This window comes from Pangasianodon hypophthalmus, chromosome 27 (assembly GCF_027358585.1).
Source record: "Pangasianodon hypophthalmus isolate fPanHyp1 chromosome 27, fPanHyp1.pri, whole genome shotgun sequence".
Taxonomy (NCBI): Eukaryota; Metazoa; Chordata; class Actinopteri; order Siluriformes; family Pangasiidae; genus Pangasianodon; species Pangasianodon hypophthalmus.
Genome location: NC_069736.1, coordinates 12,813,071 through 12,836,316, shown reverse-complemented (window position 1 = coordinate 12,836,316; position 23,246 = coordinate 12,813,071). Strand labels below are relative to the sequence as shown.

The 23,246-nt window shown below is 36.6% G+C and overlaps 1 protein-coding gene across 3 annotated transcripts in view; it reads right to left on the bottom strand.

Annotated features, from left to right (window-relative positions):
• fibcd1b (fibrinogen C domain containing 1b) overlaps positions 1-23,246 on the bottom strand; it is a 113,508-nt gene that overhangs the window by 12,376 nt on the left and 77,886 nt on the right. For all 3 annotated transcript variants that reach the window (XM_034300496.2, XM_034300497.2, XM_034300498.2), the window contains one exon: positions 20,722-20,818. In XM_034300496.2, the coding sequence (XP_034156387.2) occupies positions 20,722-20,818 (97 nt within the window). The remainder of the gene's footprint in view (positions 1-20,721; positions 20,819-23,246) is intronic.

The following is a 23,246-nucleotide window of genomic DNA, read 5'->3' as shown; positions in this document are numbered from 1 at the left end:
GAGATTCCAATAGTCAGACCAAATGTTTCATACTTTTATTCTGATTTAATTAAATCTCCTCCAGGCTTGTTTCAAATATTTAAATTCAGAGAGTGAGTGTGTTGTCTTTTTTTTTCTTCCAAGGACAGACCACACCAAGGGTTGATTTGTAACATGCCAAATATGTGTTTGTGCTATGCATATTTGTGTGCCTTGAATTTGTAACATTGAAATGCTCAGCTGTGCACCCAATTGTAACTAGCCAGTTATTAAATCTTTTTAAAACGGAGTACTAAGCAGCATGTTGGTTTGAATCAACATGCTGATTGCTCACGTATCTGGAGATGGAAAGTGTGTTTGTGTGGGAGTGGTTCACCATTCTTTTCTCCTTGATTATTTGTAACTAACGCTGAGAAAAATAAGGCTAAATTCTCAAGGGTTCACAATTATAATGATCTCAGGACTATTTTAACACCACACTCCGATATTTAAAAGTGATTTTATTTTACTTGACTTTATTGGATAGAAATAGGACTGAACTTTCTTACTCATTTCTGCGGCCATACAGGTAGACTCTTCAATTTAATTGTTATAACACTAGTGTTAACAAAGCAACTGGAGGTTGAAACAGACATATTCATCAATTTCCTAAGTATGGTCCTTATGACTCTATGACTCTGTGTGTGTCTATGGATACCTTAGATAGACACATGCAGACACTACTACAAGGTAAATATGCTAATATGTCCATTGTTATGCCACATTAAATAGGACAATGGAATAAAGTGCATGGTAGTCAAACTGTAAACAGTATTCACAGCATGACAAAACAAGAAATATTAGCAATACAGATGTTCTATACACATTTCAATACATGGTAAATTATTAGTAACTATATCTTTGTCATATGCAAGTCAATCAAATTTAGACAACGCATGCATTTAAAATATTTAGGAAATATGCAGACTACATTTTCTTGTCATCATAATTTTTGGAAACAGATTGGGAACAGTATTTTTTATGCATTTAGCATTGTATTACACTGAAAAAAACCCCCCAAATGCCATTTGAAAGCACTGCATTCCAATTAGGGGTACAAATATTAACTGAATTTCGATCTGTTATTATTTATGTGTTGATTTTTCGGTAAGTGCCTTATACAACATTTGTGTTGGCCTACAAATATTGCACATGGAATGAGGTAATTCAAAAGAAATGTCTTTAATGTCTTTAATGTCTTACACTGCTTGCACACAGCACAGTTTTTTTCCCAGCCAATTATGAAGCCTACTGTACAAAGTTGTTGTTTGACTTTGGACCAAGAAAAACTAGCAAGTGGAATCTGGCATGACTCCTGTTTGACTGGAATGAAAGCCTGCAGCCTCATCGGCCCTTTGCAAATAAGATTGTCATAGGAAATTACAGCCTTCTTTAGTGCACCCAGCATAGCCAGTGTATGCTCTACACAGGGATAAATACACAAAAAAACTCACAACTGACCTATTACCACTTGTGTTGTCAGTAATAAATAAGAACAAAATGTGATCTCTGGCTTTCAAGACCAGGCCACATATTTCACTCTAACTGCTCTCTTAAAGGACCTGAATTTATTTCTGTGATAAAAGCATTAGTTTTCTTTATTAATAGGAAAATAGCAGTGGCAGAAACCATGAAAAAACATCATATCTTCCCTCAAATCAAGGAAATCAAGCTGGTGCTTGTTTGTATTACATTTCTACGAACATGCTTATGGCCAGCTGAAGAAATTTCGCCTTTGTGAAGCCCATGTTTGTTTGGCTAAACTCAATGTTCCAGACAAAAATGAATTGCACAAAGTTAATGCCAGTCCCCTCTCTCATCTCAATCCTATTGTCAACATGCTAACATTGCTGCACCACAGGGACTAGATTGTTTTTGATTTCTTTTTTGCTTCATGCACTTGGATGTATGAATAGAAAAAAAGTAATCATCAGCATTTTCTTTCCTCCATCAAATGTTTATAGGTGGTGGCCCATGTGCTACTGAAAAACCCATCTCAGACACATGAACTATGCGCTACGGACTATGCGAATTGGTCTAACGTAAAATGCAATGCTTAGTTTAACCTCTAAACTTAGCATTAAATTTTTTTAGCATTGTATTGTTAAGCATTGCAAAGCCCATGCTTGATATAGGAAAAAAGTGTGTGTGTGTGTGTGGGGGGGGAACGGAGTCTATGTTCGCACATTGGGTACAATGTCCAATCTCATACATAGTCCTTCAGAGGCACCAGTTTGAAAAATCTCATCCGTGTTCTTTATCACATGCCACTGTGTTCTGGCACGTGATTGGCTGAGCCCCGTCTTGTTACTCGACACCTCCGGATGTGAGCGGCGTGGGGTTTTCCTGCTCTTCATCATCTTGCTGTCAAGACAGTGATATGGCTTCTGGTGCCTCTGAAGGACTCCAATCTCTCAACTGTGCCCAATCAAATCCAGAGCAATATCTTTAAGTAGGTTGAGCTTGAAAAATTTTTCAAAGTGAAGGACAGATTGTATAGAAGGATAGATTGTGTAGAAACAAATACTTTCAGTCTGCAAAACTGTGTATGAGATGTGTAGCCCTGATCTGTACCCTCCTGAGAATGCCATGTATGAGAGCTTGAGGTCTGGGAAAAGGAATGGAGAAAAAATTAGCATGCCAATGTTGTTGTCTTAGATGATTCGGTCCAATAATTCTTTTTTTTTAATTTGTGTGTTTAAAATTGAACCATATTTTTTAAAAAACAAACTAATCAACAACAACAACAAAAAAAAAACTAACTTAAATTGCAATTAGATCCAATTGTGTGTGTTTGTCAGTATTTTTTTTTTTTTTTTCCATTTTATTTTAGGACTCTTAGCTGCAGATTCAAGTACAAATTTGTCTTCCATTAAAGTTTTAAACATGCAAATTGCACCAGGGACCACATACTAAATGCACTCTTCACGAGGCACGCATTGCAGTTTAAGAGCCTATGGAAATTGGTGAAAATGGTAGAGCTGTCAAAAAGCTCAGGATTAAAGAGGAAGGAAGGAAATGTGTTGAAAATCAAAATGTTGTTAAAGTCCCAATTTGCTTTACCCTTAAAAAAAATGGTGAGTGCAGAATAATGATGCTTGTCCTGGTTAACCATGGGAGTCATGAAATACTCCTGGAAGTTACATCCGCGATTGTGCCGAGTTGTGGCCAAGCAGCTGTTAACGGCACTGAACACTCAACAGACTCAGAACACATATGGGCCACATCTATAAAACGAAGTGCCAAATTGTATTATTATGTATATTAGTAAACAGTAAAGGTTTTATTATCCATTACTGGCAATGCTGTGGTTCCATTTACTGATACTTAATAAGAGCTACTGCGGCTCTTGACCAGATGCAAGTTATCCACCTGGAATAGCTACAAATGAAGATAATCACAAACATGTCATCTGATGGTTTAATCTGACCAGGTAGGCAGTCATAAAATGATCTTGATCATGCTGTTTGTACAGATATGTTCTCTAACTAACACTGTGGCGTCTGTGGAACAGGTCTATTTATGCTGAGATTGCGTGGTGCTTTAACTGCACACATATGACTCCATTCAGCTAATTATGTGGCTGTTGATTGCAACTGGTTGCAGCAGAACTAATTTAGGCAATAGAGTTTCACAGCAATAGAGGTGAAAACCCATTTCAGTTCCAGTTTGTGCTACTACAAAATGTGAAAAGTTTGCAGTTTTGCACTGCAGTCATACTACACAACAAACAGTATACGCCCTCTCTAAACTGCACTTTGTCTGACAATACTACAAAGCCATGATTACTCTTGGTTTGAGTCAGCTACATAATAGGGCTATGTAAAGTGAATAGATAAATGTAATTAAATTTAAAAGAAATCCTCTAGTTAATATGATGCCATACATATGCGCTGACAATTTGAGAACATATTTATTATTTCGATTTTGTATTTATGTGTCACACTTAACATGTGGTATGACATTGTGTTATTGTAATACGACAAGTCCCCTAGTGCATCAACCAGTGATGGCCAATATGCATTCATGAACCACAAACACATAAACACAACTCTGCCTTTAGCTTTTGGCTTCAAGGACTTCTTGAGTAAAAGTTCCTCTCAACTGTTTTGCCCATTCTAGCATGTTAATTTGAACGGGTTGGATCATCTACTTTTCAACCACAACACAACTTATCATTCAATAACCTCTACTGGTTGCTGTCACTTGTCCTAATTCATTCACTTTGATTTATGGCACAGCAGCTGAAAGTATTTGACCTTCGAATGGCATGGCGAGTGTGCAAATATTAATGTTAAAGCAGCATACGTGCGAAACGATTTGGATAAAGGTGAAAGATAATGCTGTAATATTTTGAAGTTTTATGCCTTGTATAAGTTTTATGGAATGTATAAAATGCCTTTAAGCTGCCCTGAGGAGTCTCAAATATGGCTTTAAAAGCCACCCAGAAGAGATGAAGAGAAATGGGAACAGAAGGAGAAACGATAGCACTGTTTTACCTCGTCCTCTTTGTGATATTTTTGTGAGATTAAATATTTATAGTGCTCCCTGTGTGAGTTGGCCAGGAACAAAGGAGGTGTAACTGAAGTAGGAGAAAGAGAGATCGCAAGATGGAGTAGAAGTTGGAGAGGGATGTCTTTGAATGTGTGGCTCTCGAGAGAGGTGCACAGGGCAAAAGCAGCATATGTGCGAGTGTGTGTTAAGCAAATAAAGAATGTAAGTTATCAAACTTCTAGCTCAGGTGGTCTTAAAGTTCATTACAGTTTTTTTTCAACCTCCCACTGAGGCAAGTGTATGAAGCTGAGAAAAGCTGCTAAACATTTCACATCTTCTGACTCCAGACTATACACAGAATTGCATTATAGACTATTTCAGCTTCTACTAAACCAATCAATGGTAGGGTGTACTGTATGTGAGCAAGTTTATGTGTGAATGTACATGGTTGGAAGGTTCTATTCTATTTTTCCTTCAGATACACTTAGGACCTGATCCCTTACATTAAGCTTTCTGCGTTTCATCTTTCCATCCCTCATGGTTATCAAGTACAAATATATTTTTCCCCACCAGCATATGAACTGCATAATAAAAATTATTTCCTCAACTATATCCATCATAGAACTACCAGCGGGATAAGAAGTCGAAAAGGTAAATGTCAAATATTGTTACAGTGTTATGCTTCTTGAATATAATTAATCAAATTGTACCCATAAGCTATGTTCTGAATATTAATGTAACAGGGACTTCAGGTTTTTGAGTTTCGAAAATATGTTTGAAAACCACTGTTTCACAAATCCATCAACATTAACACATTAAAATTTAAGACTCGTAAAGGTTAATCGTAGCTTTCATATTGTATATGAAAGTACATCTACAAATTCAGTTACCATACTGTCAGATGTATAATTGATTTAAAAATAACATTAAATGATAAAATTAAGCCCACAGTGACCAAAAAGAACTACCAGCTTAATTAACATGTTTGTAGCTGTTAACGGCAACATTCAGAAATGAGGCCAGAGGTCATTTAGTTATCAACAGGGAGCAGCCGAGAGAGGAACAGCAACAACAACTTAATCTGGGTTTACACTGTTCAACTCAATCACTGAATGTATTGCAGAAATCACAGGACAAAGTGCTCACACTTTACTGGTGCCGCATGACGCAGGCGCTCAATTACGCCTCTAGTCCCTCAGGCTGAAAAAGTTTTGGCAACAAGGCAATTTTTTTCCTCATAGAAAAAGAAGATGTTGAGAAATACCAATGGACATGGAAACATAGTCAGTATGATTTGTCCTTTGTTCAGAAAGTGTTGAACATATTCATTCAGTGACATCTTAGATTCCATTGGTTTCAAACTCTATATAAACTATGTTTACTGTCCATTAAATATTAGGATTTGTTTTAACTGGTGCTATTGAAGCACCTTGTGAAATAGACAGCGGTAAGCTAAGCTAGGCTTATATGCAAATCAGATTGTGGAACTGTTCAGACCACATGACATCTGATTCAGTATTCAGTAATGAATGTTAAAAAAATGTATTTCTATCAGATAGCACCATTAACAACTACAATGGATATATAAAGTCTACACACCCCTGTTAAAATGGCAGGCATTTGTGAAGTACAAGAATGACACTAAGTTAAATCATGTCAGATCTTTCCCCACCTTTAATGAGCAATATAAAGTGTAAAAAAAACAATCAGAAAATTTTTAGGGAAAAAAAGAAAAAGAAAAAACTTACAGTAACCTGGTTGCATAAGTGTGCACACCCCTAAACTAATACTTTGTTGAAGCACCTTTTGATTTTATTACACCACTCAGTCTTTTTGCATAAGAGTCAATCACATTTTAAGGCGCATCTTAACTTGGCGATATTTTCCCACTCTTTCTTGCAAAAATATTCTAGATCCATCAAATTGTAAGGGCATCTCCTGTGCTCAGTTCGCCTCAGGTCACTCCAGATTTTTAGACGGATTCAGCTCTGGGCTCTGGCTAGGCTATTCAAAAACACTGATCCTCTTTTGGTAGAGCAATTTCTTTGTTGATTTGGATGTATGCTTTGGTGCACTGTCATAGTGAAAGGTGAAATTTCTTTGTATCTTCAGCTTACTAGCAGACGCCTGAAGGTTTTGCAGTAAAATCGCCTGGTAGTTGTAGTGATTCATGATTCCCTGCACCTTGATAAAACCTGCAGTTCTGGCTGAAGAAAAGCAAGCCTAAAACATGATGCTGCCATCACCATGCTTCACCATGGGTATGCTGCCATCACCATGCTTCACCATGGGTATGCTGCCATCACCATGCTTCACCATGGGTATGCTGCCATCACCATGCTTCACCATGGGTATGGTGTTCTTTTGTTGGTGTCCTTTTTTTGCGCCAAACATACCTTATGGAATTATTAGTAATTGGACTCATCAGACCATAACACATTTTGCCACATGGTTTGGGGTGATTTAGTTGGGCCTGAATGTTTTTTGTGAGAAAGGGCTTCCATCTAGTCACCCTACTCCATAGCCCAGACAGATGTGAACAACATGAGAGATTGTTGTCACATGCAGAGAGTAATCAATACATGTCAGATATTCCTGCAGCTCCTTTACTGTTGCCACTGGTCTCTTGGCAGCCTTTCTGTTAAGTTTTTGTCTTCTCCTTGTGTAGATTTTGGAGGGATGTCCTGTTCTTGCTAATATCACTGTGGTGCCTCATTTTCTCCACTTGTTGATGATGGCCTTCACGGTATTCCATGTTTCATCTAATGTTTTGGAAATTTTTTATACCCCTCTCCTGATCGATTCTGTTCAACAGTGAGACCCTGTACAGACTTTGTCAGGTCGTTGCAGACCATGGCTTCAGCAGTCAGATGAAACCAATATGTCAAGAAAATCCTATGCAGCTGGTCTTTATTTGGGGTTAATCAGAATAATTTCATTGATGATAGCTGTACGATAATTACTTTTGAGCATGAGATTGAATGTAATTGGCTCATTCTGAACACAGCCACATCCCCAATTATAAAAGGGTGTGCACATGTATGCAACCAGGCTATTGTAACTTTTTTTTTATTTTTCCTATTTTTCCCTAAAATGTTTCTGATTTGTTTTTCACTTATTTTTTTTTTTTTACAGTGTATAAAAATTTCACATTGAGGGTAGGAAAAAGTTGATATAATTTTATCTTGGTTTCATTTTTTCCATCAAAAAATGTGTTAATTTAACAGGGGTGTGTAGACTTTTAATATCCACTGTAAAAACAAGCAGGGCAGTCTCAAGAAAGCATGCTCTAGGTAATGGTATGACCACTGCAAACAAAAGGTGAACACAGAGATTGGATGGACTCACACTAATGATGTCACCAGGGTCATGTTTACAAGGATTATTGGTGGACAGAGAGAGATAGAAAATGACAAATGGGATTCCTACACTAATGGAAGCTATTAAATTGGTTAGACATACAGAGGGAAAGAGACACAGAGAGAAAGCTAGAGACATATTAACATTATCTGCTGTCATAAATGATGGTCAGAACAAATATTTGAAGTAGTTCAATGGTTCAATATTTTTTGAAAACCCCATTTATATATATATATATATATATATATATATATATATATATATATATATATATATTCTTTCTTCAGATAATTCCATTGCCACTGTATTGTCATAAATAATTGCATTATCAGTCAAAGTTTCTTTAGACTATATTATATTAAAGTATATTAAAGTATAAACGTTGCAACAGCACATTAGCTCGTGTAGTAGCTAGCTCGATATTTATCTATCTAGCTATAATGTAGCTAGATATATAAATATCAACATAACCCTTTCTTACTCTCTTGATCTAGTCATATTTCATGAGCTTAAAGTTGTATGACGACTGTGTGAATCAGTGCATTACATTACATGCACTCACTGTATGTGTGTGGTTGTGAGGGAGAGAGAGAGAGACAGAATGAGAGCCTGTGAATTCCATTACTCCACACAGATAATGGATGTTGTTCTGGAGCCATAAGCCAGAGGTATAATTCATCTGAAAGCAAGAGCATTTACAACTAGGAAACATGACAATAAAAAAGGAACTGGAAGGAAGAGGACAGAAGTAAAGGGATAGACAGGGTGAGAGAAGAAGTAAAAGAAAGAGGATAATATTTAGCCACTTGTGCCATCTGTGTTTTAGGAATGCCTCTAGCCAACTCTATTACATGTTTGTGTGTATCTTTCCTTCTCCCTAATTTTTTTCTCCCTCCTATCTCTGGGCTATTGTAGCTCTTCAAATCTGAAAGTTCACAGACACTTTTTTTTTTTTTTTTTTAACTCTATCCTTCTCTCTGGCTCTCTGAAGGATCACAGATTCTCTCTCTCTCTCTGAAAGATCTCAGATGCTCTCCCTATTTCTCTGAAGGATCTCAGAAACTTTCTTTCTGAAAGATCACAAATACTCTCTCTTTATGAAGGATAACTGACTCTCTCTTTCTGAAGGACTGCAGAATCTCTCTATAGCTCGCTCTCTGAAGGATCGCAGACACTCATTCTCACTATATATTTCCGAGGAATCATAGATGCTTTCTCTCTCTCTCTCTTTGAGGATACACATAGTAGGCTTGGGATGATTGGTGATAGTATTGGGAATTGCTGAGAGATTCCAACTACTGCAATAGCTGTCAAGTTGGACGATTTAAATGTCTTTCAGAAAATGTCATGTCTGCAGCTTTAAGATCGGCAAAGCAGCTGCAGCTTTATGATTGACACAGTGTGTTGTATCTTGTAATTCAGCAGTTTAAATAATATTATTTACATTTTTATAACGAGCTTAGTTACCTAATAACGTTACATTTACTTATAGTCCTGACTTCAAGCAAAAAAAAACCCCAAACAAACCACTACTTAAACGCTAATGTTATGTTATGCTAATACTAATGTTTTCTGTAAAGCTGCTTTGTGACAATGACTGTTGTTAAAAGTGCTATACAACTAAAATTGAATTGAATTGAATGTTAGTGATTGTAGCTACAGCCGACTTGTAACCAGCTTCAGGTTTTTTTTTTCCACCGTAATGATGTAATGTGTACATGACATGTGTTACATATATTTGACCACAATCCAACTCTTCCAAAATAGACTTATTAAATAACTGAAATTTGGGAGAAAGACCACATCTTAAGCACCAGCATCCTCCTAATAGCTTCTATAAATTTCTTTTTTTTTCTGCACCCACCATTCCCCCATCTCCTCTCTACTATTTAACAACCGTAGATCCACAGTCATTAACAACTGTCTTAAGTAAGGGCTCCTGAGTGGAAAAACAAAAAAAGTGTTCACCTTATCTTCGAATGCCACAGTCATCTATGTCTGAGAGCCAAATAAGCCATATTGGTCATGCTCTCTGCGTGAGAGGATTGCATACTGTCTCTCCCCTGTCAATCACACAGAGATTAGCCAATCATGGGTGGACAGACAGCAGACAGCACTTTCCTCTAAGTGTGTTACGCTGCCCTGTGACCGAGCATGGGCAGCAGTTCCGAAAGATGAGTTTGGCTTGCTTCACATGTCTTGGAGGAGAATACGTTATCCTTCACTCTACCTGGTTAGTAGATGACCAAACTGGAGAGAAAATGGGGAAAAGAAACTGCCTCGTGTAAAGGAATCAATTTTACAATTCTGAAATGGAAATAAGACTATTTTAAACAGTGTTTAAAATTGTGTATTAATCACTATTATCCTAACCCTCCACCAAAATTAACCTTGTACCAGTTAAAATATACTCTACTGCAGTTAAACAAAATTGGTCTTAATTCTTTTGAAAAGTCACTTATTTGTGTTTTTTTCTGGCCAAACAACCTGTTAGCAAAACAGTAACCATCATAATTGCACACCTACTTAAGCCACTCTAAAACAAAGTACCACTAGAAAACTGGAACCAGGGGATCTCAGTACAGAGGCTTGTGCATAGTTTTAAAGAAGGTCCGCAATGTACTCTGGCCTGCATGACTGTGAAAGTTATTATAAGAGCTTTATTCTGTATTAAATACAGAAAGAAACAGGTAATGAGTACAGTTTATATAGAACTGGTATAATGTGGACTGATTGTTTGGTGTGAGTGAGGAGTTAGTGAGGAGTTTAGCAGGGGGGCCAATCAAAAGAGTGTTATAGTAGTCAAGGCAGGAGGTAGTGTTCCTGCATCTTTGCTGCTGAGTACAGGGTAAGGTCTAGCAATATTGTGACTGCATAGGAAGGTCATCTTGGTAAGTGAGCTAATATGAAAACCAAAATTGAGTGATGAGTCAAAAATGATACTAAGATGCTCAGGTTGAGGGGGTTTAACCTTGATCAATGCCAATACATTGGTCAGAAAGGCCACTAACAAGAAATTTGGGACCAATACATAGAACTTCTGTTTTGTCAACATTAAGGAAATTGAAGGTCATGACTATAGGTGGTAATTTAGGGTGGAATAAAAGGGGAGTATCATCAGCATAATATTGAAAACTGAGCCCATGCTTGATGATACCAGGACTATGGACATGGTGAGAGGGTTTAGCATCTTGTGTGAGCAAAGCAGTGGGGATTTGTGCTGTTGGATAGCAATGAAGTGTTGTCTTTCTGTAAAGTAGGACATAAATTACGAGAGGACAGTACCCGAAATACCAATAGCAGAGAGGTGGGCAGGAACTATATAACGGAAAAGCTAAGGTCATGGAGAAGAAGAATACTAATGCTTTCAGAGTTAAAAGCAACAATAAGGGCATTAATGACCCTCAGGAGATCAGTCTCATTGCTGTGGAGGGACCCAGAAGTATTCTAACAGATTATTTGTTGCTAGGTGGGGTTTGAATTGGTAGGCAACAACTCTTTCAACTCTTTGCTTCTAAACAAAGGGCTGATTAGAGATTGGCTGGTAGTTATTTAGGTCACTAGCATCTACACCAGGTTTATTAAGAAATTTTGTCACCGCAACACAGTTCACAGTACAGTATACTGTACAGTTCCCGAGGCAAGAGATTCAATTAAGTGAGAAATAGCTACATTCTGTAAGCAGAACAGTGAAAAAGCTACATTCTTTATGTGACTTGTAATTTACATCTCCACCAATTTATAGTACCACAGCTCAGCTTGGGTTGTGAATGACATACAGCCAAAGTACTACAGCAGCAAGAACAATGGATTGAAGTGATGTTCCTATTTAATATATTGTTATAAGAATATATGGATAAGAATAAAAAAGTTGGTTACATAAACATTGTATGAATCATACAAAATTAAATGTTATATTTTTAAACCATTGAGTATTTTATTATATCTCCTATATAAGTATTTAAGTTTGAATTATGTTTACTTCTCCTATTTACATTTATAAACTTGCCATTTTCTAAATCAGGAAATTGCACCAGATCACAATGCATAAGCAAATTCTGCTCATGCAGAGCAGTCCATATTTATGCTGAATTGATCCCTTGGGACTCCAAGGCCCAAAATCTAACAAACTTCATTTGAGCTATTAAATTAAAGAAAATGATTAAAACTAAAAAAAAAAAGGAGTGCAGGCTAGATATCATTTCAGAACTCGTGGCTGTTATTGCAATGATTGTGTAGCTCTTTGATAGATAAAACAAAAAGAAAGTGACTGAGCCATGAGACATGTGTAGTAAGCGAGAAGTTCAGCTCCTTTAATAATGTCTCTGAACGTATCACTGCTCAGGGAGTAGAGATCACAGACGCATATACCGGGACGATAAAAAAACTGATGGAAAAACACACACACAAATATCCCATTTATTGGCACATTCCAGTTTGGCCTCTGTGTTAAAAGCTTGCATTTTGAACAAGGTCAACACGGTGTCTTTGGTCCCTTCCCACAGATATCATTCTTCAGTTTGCTGAGAGTACTTTAGGATGCTTAATAATTGATTAAATAAAAACTCATAACTTCACAAAGTCTCTCAGGGAGAAAAAGAGAGTGTGGGAGAGAGTAAAAGAGAGAGAAGATAAAAAGCGTTGGGGCATGTTGTGTGGTGTGTGTCAAATTATAATGCAGTAGGATGCAGTGTATGTTGGCTACAGTGTCAAAATGAATCACATTAGAAGAGTTGACATCTGTTGGTCTAGTCCCAGCTAAATAGCTATTGAGATGCAGCTGATATTGCCATAAACAGTAATGTGCTTTCATCCAAATGTTCACTTTCTTAAAAAAAAAAAAAAAAAAAAAAAGTCAGTAAATGAATGTATTAAAGCGTTTGTGATTCCACCTATTATGTGAATATTCGTAAGAGATGCAACAAGACTGCATCAACAAAAGAGTGTCAAGAGTTCCAAACACAGTAATAAGCTATTATTCACCTAATTAGTACATCAAAATAATATGAGACAGAGGCACACTATTTTTTTTTTTTGACTATTTTTATGTTTTTTTGAATACATACTTGCTGCCATCATTTATTTGTATTACGTCCTTATGTCAAAGTTCAAAGCAATACATAAAAATGAGTGAATAGAAACCTCTTAAGTTTCTTAATTCTATTTTTCTTCTGCTTTTAAGCATCACCATACGTTTTACAATCTACCCTTATTTGGTGGTTCAGAGTAAGCTAAAGTAAGTAAGAAAAGGTATGTAATTAAGAAAAGGTGAGCTACAAATGCAGAAATGGAAAACACTGTGACAAAGAGCTTCAAATCTCAAAAATCATATATTGCATTTATTCCCTGGATTGATGGCTGAATGGACAGATAGATATTGGAGAGAGAGCAGAGTTGAACAGTGCCCTTTTTTCTGAAATGCCCTCCAATATTTTATTTGACAGAGTAACATGAACCGCAGCTGGAAAGCTGGAAAGATAGCCAGCTGTGAACACTGATGACTTCTGGAATAACACAGGTGATCTCACCAGCGTCTCACGCCCTGTCTGCATTTTATTAATCTGTATTATGTTATATAAAGAAAAGACTAGTTTTAAGAGAGCTCTCCTTGATGTTTGACATCAAAGTACTTTACTGTATGACCACAACTTTGGGAACACAATTGGTTATCAAACAAATGGTCAAGAAAACAGTATGTGTGTCTCATCTGGTCTTGTCTGTGCATCTGGTTGCATATATTAGATTTCAGAATAACCATTTTTTACGACCAGGGTGAGGAGAAGAGCATCTCAGAATGCTCAACACGTCAAACCTTGAGGTGGATGGTAGCACAAGACCATGTTGGATTCCACCTCTTTCATCCAAGAACAGAAATCTGAGGCTACTGTCAGCACAAACTGAGGTCAATGGAGTCATCATTATGATTGCATATTTAACCCCCCCAAATGTCAAACGATAGAGTACCTTAGTGGTTAATCCCATTTTATTGGCTACAATCTGCTATGGTGAGAAACAGGATTAACCAATCACAATCATGATTTTTTTTTTTCCCATGTCTGTTTGAAAACTGGCTCGTTACATGTGTAGCATAGGGATATTGACGTGACAGGCTGTGAAGTACTGGAGGTTTACTGTAGAAGGAGGAATAAAAAAGAGAGGATCCAGTTTTATAAGATCAAATGTAATTTTTCTGTATTACTAGCATCTCATTTTCAGTGGAACTGAAACAGTGGCAGCTTGGCAAGGCTGGGATTTGAGCCCACAACCTTCTATTTGGAACTATTATAAATAATTGTTGTATGCTCTAAATATGATAGATGGATGGATGGATGGATGTACACTATATGGCCAAAAGCATGTAAAGCCTTGACTATCATACCCACATGTGCTTGTTGAACATCCCCTTCCAATGTTGGTCCCCACTTTGCTGCTATAACAGCCTCCACTCTTCTGGCAAGGGAGCTTGCTTTGTACATCACGTACGTCATGCTGGAACAGGTTTGGGCTCGACCCCTTAATTCCATTGAAGGGAAATCTTAAAGCAACAGCATATAAAGTCATTCTAGACAATTGTGTGCTTCCAACTTTGCGGCATCAGTTCGGGGACGGGCTGCATATGGATGTGATGGTCTGGTGTACACATACTTTTGGCCATATGATGTACTTTACTGATCCCTGAGGGTAAATTTAATTTACTCATTAAAAGCATATTCTATTTGGTGCATCAGTGTATTAATCACCTACAAAAGCCATATTTTTCCGATTTCCTAGATTATCTTTTTTAGAAAAAGAAGTTTTGTTCTATGCAAGTAGATTAAGAACTGAGTCTAGATCAAGAAACCATCCTATACTGATTGTAGGATTAGTGAAGTCTGAGCAAAGCAAATAACAGTCTCAGCTATAAACACTGGCAGACATTTAGCTTTTTTTGTGCTAGGCTAATGATGTTCACTATAATATTACAGTTTAAGGGCATACATTTTTTCGGAGGGTGACTATTTATACCAGAACCTGCCAAGCAAAATAATTACCTCTCCAGCCGCAGAGCAAGTCAGAATCAGTTTTCAGGCCTTTCAAATCTCTCAGGTCTCCCAGCTATGAAATGAAACACTGATGATCACTCTTGTGCTATACCTTTCTGAGTGCTTCCATTTCTGCTGCGCTCTTCATTTTGTCAGGCTGTTCTCAGGCTGCATTGTCAGTGATATTAGAACAAAAACCACTGGTTGAATGCAAGCTTTCCTTTAAAAAAAAAAGTATAATAATAACCTCCACGGTAATCATATTCTTATCTACTTCATATCCCATTCATTTATAGCCCAACCTCATATGTACACACAAATTAACTGATATTGATCGGGTATATAGATAAACCGTGTTGAAATATGTAGCTTCAGATTGCAATCACAGAGACATTTTTTGCCATGGAGAGATCTAGTGTCTATGTAACTCATAACAAATGTGAAAATAAGGGCTATTTCTAAAAGGCATATCTTCAGAGATAAAGTGGGGTGGCACTTTGTACATATGCACACAATTTCATGATTCATGAGATGCATAAAATAAAGGCAGCCAGGTCTTTATGTATGGATGGTTCTATAAATCTGATTTTAGTGTTAAATCTACAAGAAATTTTACACATTAGGACCCAGGCCATGATTTGTATAACTATTCTGCCTTGTTACATAACTCAAATAAAATGAATATTAACCTAGATTAGATTGGATTCTTGGGAAACGAGGAGGTCAAAGATCATAAGAAAAATGTAACAAAGCTGAGAATGGATGAAGAAAGTGCATTGTAGTGAGAGTGTTTTTTTTTTTCTTCCTTGCTTTAATGAACAGACCTTTAAGCTCAATTAAGAGAGAGAAAGTGAGTAGTGGAGAGAAGAGCAGCAGTGCATACTAAGGAAGTATGTATATTATGTGGTTACTAGGGTATGAAAAAAAAATTATGGTAAGATACCCATATAAACCAGTATCAAAATGGTTATCAAAATATCATGATGTCTGCTTTTTAATATATGTTATTATATTAGGCAATAATGGGGCATTGTAAATATGGATGTGTATTTTGGATGTGGATGTGTATTATCTGTGTATTTTAAGTGTGGGTGTATTTTTAGCTTAGTTTTATAGTGTTTTAGCTTGGTGCCATTTTATATTTATTTGGTTTATTTTTATTTATTTATTTATTTTTAACAGTATTTTTAAGCTATTTGCACTGGCTAAGGATACCCATCCAGTTTCGTTGTACTGTACATTACAGTGACAATAAAGGTCTATCTATCTATCTATCTATCTATCTATGTATCTATCTATCTATCGTTTATGTTGACGTGCAGCAGCGTGGAACTGGAAACGCAAAGTTATTAATATCAAAATCGATGAGTTCATAAATTCTAACTTGTGAAATGTTTAACCTTTTTCAAACTTTAAAAAATTTCTTCTGTATTTCATGGCACAATGACGGTTACTGATACTGCCAAGCTGGAGTTGGAGCTGGAGGATGGACTTCACCACTATCCAGATTACTTGAACCTGGGCTCTAGAGTGCTATGTGCAACTGACCATCAGCTGAAGGGTCACTGACCGGGTGTTTGTGTGCTTTGGGAAGCACCATGATCGGGCTCGATTGTCTAAAGACAGGTTAGACCATTAGGTAAAGGAAGTGAATGTGCAGGCATGGTTTAATGTAGATCAAGAGGTGCCTTCGTCCATTAAATACAGTTCAGCATGCACTATGGCCACCTCCTGTGCAGCACGTAGAGAAGTGCCATTGGCGGACATTTGTTAAGTGGTGGCAATGAGATCACCATCCACCTTCAACAGTTTTCTACAGACTAAATATTATCATCACAACATTTAATCTTAAAGAAAATCACAGTAAAAATGTACTTTTCTCAGGGATTTCTACGAACACCAATTTGTAGACAATTGTAGACAAGAAAATGGTAGTTGGAAATATAGATAAAATTAACATTGCAGCAGTAAATCAATTGACTGAGGATGAAATAATTTCACTGACAAAGTGACTGGACATGTATCTATTATCTATATTCTGTACAGTATATATATATATATACTTTATTTATGTATAGATGCTCACTGATTTTACCATTCAAAAGTGACAAACCTTTGCTCAGGAAACATTAGTACAACAGCAGCCTCTGAAAGCTTTCATGAAGGTTTTACATTAAAAAAAACAATTCAATACATTCAATAAACAAAAAAAAAAAGAAATAAATTTCCTTTGGACCACTATGCAAAACAGGAACGTTATAGTGCTGACAGTGCATCAGCCGTTGTAGTCATTAAAACCATATCTGTAAGGGGATTGTGAAACTGAAAGGCGTGAAGGAAAGATGTGAGCAAGCCTAGCAGGGGTTTACATTCTCAGACTTTACATATTCCAGGTTTCCTGATTAGTTAGCGTGCATATTATATACCTTCAAGCCAAAGTCTCCAATTTAATTTACTTGTGGAAAAAGCAAGAGGATGGAGTTTGGCCAAATTACCGTGGCACTGTGAGCTCCAATGCAATTTTCTGAGGCATGTATTTCTATTACAAAGGGAAAACTGATCAGTGTGTGATAGAATAATTGTTTTAGTCTTCCAATTTGAGGGTTTTTGGTTTCGCTTGAAGGGAGGGTGGTGGCAACGATAAATCCTTGTGTAAACCTATACAAAAATGTGGGAATTCCAAGAATCCTCTGAATTTGTAACTTCTTCCTCATTTATTTTACTGAATGCATCAACAAGGTTTTGTTTGATGTTGGCTTTCAGTTTTCTCCCATTTCAGGGCTTTTAACATAGGTGGGACAACATAAAAAGATTACCCAGATGGGATCGAACAGGGGCTCCAGGCCAATAATTCCTAGACTGCGAACTGACCATGGAGCATGCGAGTGCTTTGTGTTGAGGTCCAATACCAATTTGTCAACTGCAATGTCAACTGTGGTTTGGGCAACTTTGCTGGATCCAAAAAAGGATGCAGTCTTTTCTAACAAGGCTGACTCAATAGGGTTTTTAGGGCATAGTGTCCAATTTATGATTAATTGTCAATTACAAGTATTACAGGCAAACAAAGATTGGGGTAATCCAAAGGCGAAACACAAAGAACTTGTCTAGGGACTTAACACAGAACACATACACAAAGGGCTAGGAAAGCCAGCTGGCAAGTGACTGGCAAGAATTCTCAAAAGGACTAGGTGAGAGTGGCATTTAAATAGACAGCGAGTTAAGCTGCAGATGAACCTGCTTAGGAGCTATGACAATAAACTAGAATTCTGATTACTGAGATCTCAGGTGGATATGAGGGTAATGCGGAGTAATAAAAATATACAAGCATACTCATTTGATATGGGAAAGAAAATGTCTCCTAACCTCAATTCTTCTCTTGCTCTACAACTAGAAAAGAGGAAAGTGGGATTCAAGAAAATGACACTACTGAGAATTCCACTGGGCATCATAGTCAACAGAAAGGCACATAATCAGAACCACAACTGCAATTTAATACTGTACACAGCATGTAGTAGCAGTAGTCTAGGGCTGTCTTCTTCTTCTTATTGGTCAGGAATTTTGCAGGGTGTGTTTTGACGGATAGGGCCGTCTGATCCATTAGAAATTGTTATTGGTCCCAAGCTCAGTTATTCTATAAATATAAATATTTCATGATTCGATAATTAGATTGGACGAATAAATTTTTTTTGACAGATTGTACTTCTTTGTGAACAAAATGCAACATAGCACAACAATGCGCTTCACTTCTATCACTAATGAACAAATGTACAACTGTGTCAATGAAACATGGCAGATGGGGACATCTTAAGCTGGGCAGCGGTAATTATTAGTGGTTGACTATTCGATTGGCCTGGTCCATTAATTAGCCCGGTATCAAGCATTTTAAGGTAATCAGCATCGGCCAATCAGCCTGCAAGCATGGCCAATTAATGAAAGTGCACAAGCTCCCCCTTTTGTCTGCCTTGGCATTTGAGTAGTGCCTTCAAATCCAATGAAACTCCTCAGACACAGGACCTGGCATTGGAGTTCCCAGAGAACAAATGGTTTTGAATTTAAGTTAATTTAATTACATTAATCGTATTAGCCACCATTTATAAGATAAGCATTGTTTACTTTAGCCTCTGTATAATTTGTTTGATTCCTGGTATTTAGTGAGAAAACGTGATTCTAAGATAAGGCACAAATACAACAGAAGCATAATGCTTTGCAGACTGCATACCACATACTTGCATAAGACATATCGCAGACTCACTGTAGGTAGTCGAGTTTGTCATAGTCCTGTTTTTCAGTACCATTATTCTTTTCTTCCTGTGTTATAAAACAATAACTATTAATGTTTGCAATTTTCATAACCAATCTTTAATATTTAGTCCTTGTAAACTAAATTAAACTGAAATGAACCATTCAAGTGTTGCTGGTGCATGAGGGATGTTTTGTGCAGCAGAAATGATTTTTGATGAAGCAGAAATGTTCAAAGGTTAAGCAAATCCCGGGGAAAAAATTAGGCATTCTTTCAACCATCGACTTCCTTACTCTGTATTTATTGCCAATTGGCAATGATCATTGAAAAAAATCCATATCGTTCAACCACTAGTAATTACAATATAGCACAGCATGTGCAGGTTTTTTTTAAATCTATCCATATAGTATCAAAACAAAACCACGTTGCTGTGCAACTTCAATCATGACATTTTTGTAGATTATTTTAAATAAAATACCCAGCATTTGCAAAGTGTAATTGTGCAATTTCGATTCATTTTTATAGGGTTTATGCGTCACCATGCGAACTACTTCTACCATCACTGCCCACTTCTATTGTTCACTGAGATGAAAAAAATATTCCTTAAATATATTTAAGCTACATAAAGGAAATCAAATGTGTGTGTTGTATGTGCTCTAGAATAAATTATCCTTATTTCTCTGCATTAACACAAGTTATGTTATGTCATAGCCTGTCTCTTCTCTGTGCTTGTACGGTTGAAAATCACACAAACCAGGCATGAGGTGTGGATCCAGTATTGAACAATTCCATGTTCAAAAGTTGTTGAGGAGGAAAAAAAAGATGAATGTTCAAGAGGAAATAAAGTTCACCATGATGCTAAGCACTTATTCCTTAATTGTTATTTATTCCTTCTTATACTGTGTTGATGGAAATGTGACATACACTATTTTTTTTCTGGCAAAGCAGAAATTGAGGACCGACATCAAGAATGGAGTTCTAGTACTGGAACAGTCATACTCAAAAATCCATAAAATATAACAAACCTGAATCATCATACTCAGCTAAATTAAGTTTTGTCCAATGAATTCTCAGTAAGCTGAGAAATCTTTTCCTTTTCCTTGTTGTCATACCGATAATCTTTCTGCCATTCTTCCTTGAATTTATTCTGATATAGTCTAAAGGTCTATCATTTTCACTCATGCACCAACATATTCATATACACAAAGACATACACAGAGTTCAAGAATCCTGTTTAAACTTCTCAGCAAGGTTAAGAGCTTGATTACAGCACTTCAACTGCAAATACCCAGTTTAGGTTGCAATAAAAAAAGCAGTAAAACAAGTGTTACACAGAGAGAGAAAGTAATAAATTGAGGAAATGAAGTGAAAGCGCACTCCACTTTTTCCATGTTTTCCACTGCCATTGATGAATTGGTCTCTAACAATGTAATAAACCTTTTCATCCAATCCATATGTGAGTCATTCCCCACAAACACTAACTCAAAAGGAAAGAGATAAGAGTTCTGCTCAAAGAGTAAATTTAATTACAATGTGAAAATGCAGTATCAAAACAGTGTATATGCACACAATTACACACACACTTACCTAGCCAGTGTTCTCCTGTGATCTTGCCAAATCCCTCTCTGTAAGAGTCCCAGTCCCTAAAAAAATTCACCGACCCATCCTCTCTGCGCTGAATCACCTGGAGGGGGGAAAAAAAAAAAAAGCAGATCAGGCTTGATAAGTTACAAATTAGTGTACCTAGCCAACACACACTCACAACTGAACATTTGTAAGTGAATGTAGCAAATAGTTAAGGTTGAGGTTAAATCAAATTTTATTATTATTATTATTATTATTATTTTTGTAAGGCAACCATCAAAATGTCTTAGTTTTGTAATAAAACAACGTGACTCAACCTAATTGAACAAAAAGACATAATGTGCATGGTATAGACTGGGCATAAATGGATTAACTCAGGGCCTACGAGCTCCATGGACCAGAAGTCCAGATGCGAGATAAGAAATGAGTCTTTCTTATCTCCAGGTGCAAGATAGTAAACACAGAGGCCAAGTCTGGTGCCTCTTAAACTCCTTCCATCTACTCTTATTTGATGCTGATATACTCTCACCAAGTAGTGCAAAACTTTGAGTTTGTGTAATATTAAAACTGTAGGCTAATGTGTAAACTGAGCAGATTTTACACTGTATTAGAGGCCCCCTATAGAGAGTAAAGTGGGAAGGGCTGGAGAGCAATGAGCAAGTTTTATTACCACCTGCATGAGGTCCATCTAGCCTATGGGCTGCTCTTTAGATGACAGTTCACGAAGTAATATTTATCATGCTATTTATGCAATCAGGCTTGCTGAATGCACAACTCATGTTAGGCCACAAGAAACATGAAGAGGAGGAATAGCTTCCTCAAATGTGTAGAAAAGGAGTATTCCCACAGAAACGTTGCAATAATCTCGCATAACACACAAGAAACATCTCCTGTTCTACAGTAAAATTCTTTAATCCACAACGTAATCCACCTAGTCAACATGGCAGACTTGTATGAAAAGCTATAAAGTGGTAAGGTTAGCAAGGGTTTGACTTAGACACTGGCTTTTCTTATAATTTATATGTACCAAATTTGGAATCCCTACTATTTTCCGATTCCTATATTTGTACAAATATATATGTTCACTCTACTCCTGCCTTTCCATCTTGTATCAGAAGTTAGCAAAGTTTAGTCGGCTTCATCCATATTAAAAGCTGTAAAATTCCATTCCCTGAAATTGCTGTGAGATCCATTTGACCAAAGATTTTTAACCCAAAGTCTCCAGCCACATGACCTATAAAATCTTCCTGGAACAAGAGACATCTCTCAGTGACATGAAATTGCACAAGTATACTTTTATGCACCAGATTAGAATGAGACAAGAGACCAATTAAAACCAGCTCTCAATAATAGTGCAGGCTAAAAACTATGCTAATAACCTTGAAAAGAAGATGCATTTTATTTCTTAGCTCATAAGAGTCCCAAAGCAGTAAAGTAATGGAGCTACTGAAGCGCAATAGTCGTTTGAGAATATTAGCATTAAAGAGGGCATAATACCTTGCTTTGGTCCAATTATAATGAAATGTACTTTACACAAATTAGGTGCATCATACAAGTTATGCATCTTTATATTAAGTATATTAAGCTTAAATCTTCAATGATGCTGTAATTCCTATCAAGATTGTAGCTTTACACACACACACACACATATATATATATATATATATATGTGTGTGTGTGTGTGTGTGTGTGTGTGTGTGTGTACTGTAAACGCATACAATAACTACAGCAATAAAGCTTTTAATTTAAGATAATTTTTAGACTCTTTTTTTTTTTTTAGATTTTTTTCTAGACTTTTTCTAGAAAGAAGCAAAATTATCTGCTAGTAGAATAAACAAACTTAATGCTTGAAATGTCTAAGTCCATCTAAACACAGCTGAACAATATTACATTTGATTTATAATATTCTCATAATAAGAAATCGGCAATACATTTGCCTATATTCAACATATTTTCACTTGCTATGATAACATATATTTTGCAGGATTCATAAATAAAGGCCAGCTAACGGTTAGTTTATTGCTTTTAACCATATATGGTCCATATAAGGTTTGTGGACACCTGACCATCACAGCAATACACTATGTTTCTTCCACAAACTGTTGCCATGAAGTTGGAAACACACAATTGTCCAGGATGTGTACAATAATAAGTTGGCTATTTATTGGAGCCACAGTTTTTTATTCCTAAACACAATACACTAGGTCCAAACTGACATTGTTTAAAGGTTTATTTACTTGTTTTGTGTTTGAGCTATTGAGGTTTGGATTAAACCCGCTCAATTCAAGTGACCAGTCAGTCTGGCTCAAAACACTAAGAACTCAATAATAATTATAATAACACTGATAATGGTGGATTGTGATTTCCAGATGTCCAGACTATGCTTCATGGACTTTTTGAGGATCCCCAGACCTTTGAGTGATACGTGAAATGGACACTGCAGTTTTGTTTGTTTGTTTGTTTTACCAGCCTACTGAACTTCCATTTCACTAAATGATCAATGAGGTTGCATAATGTCAACCGACACG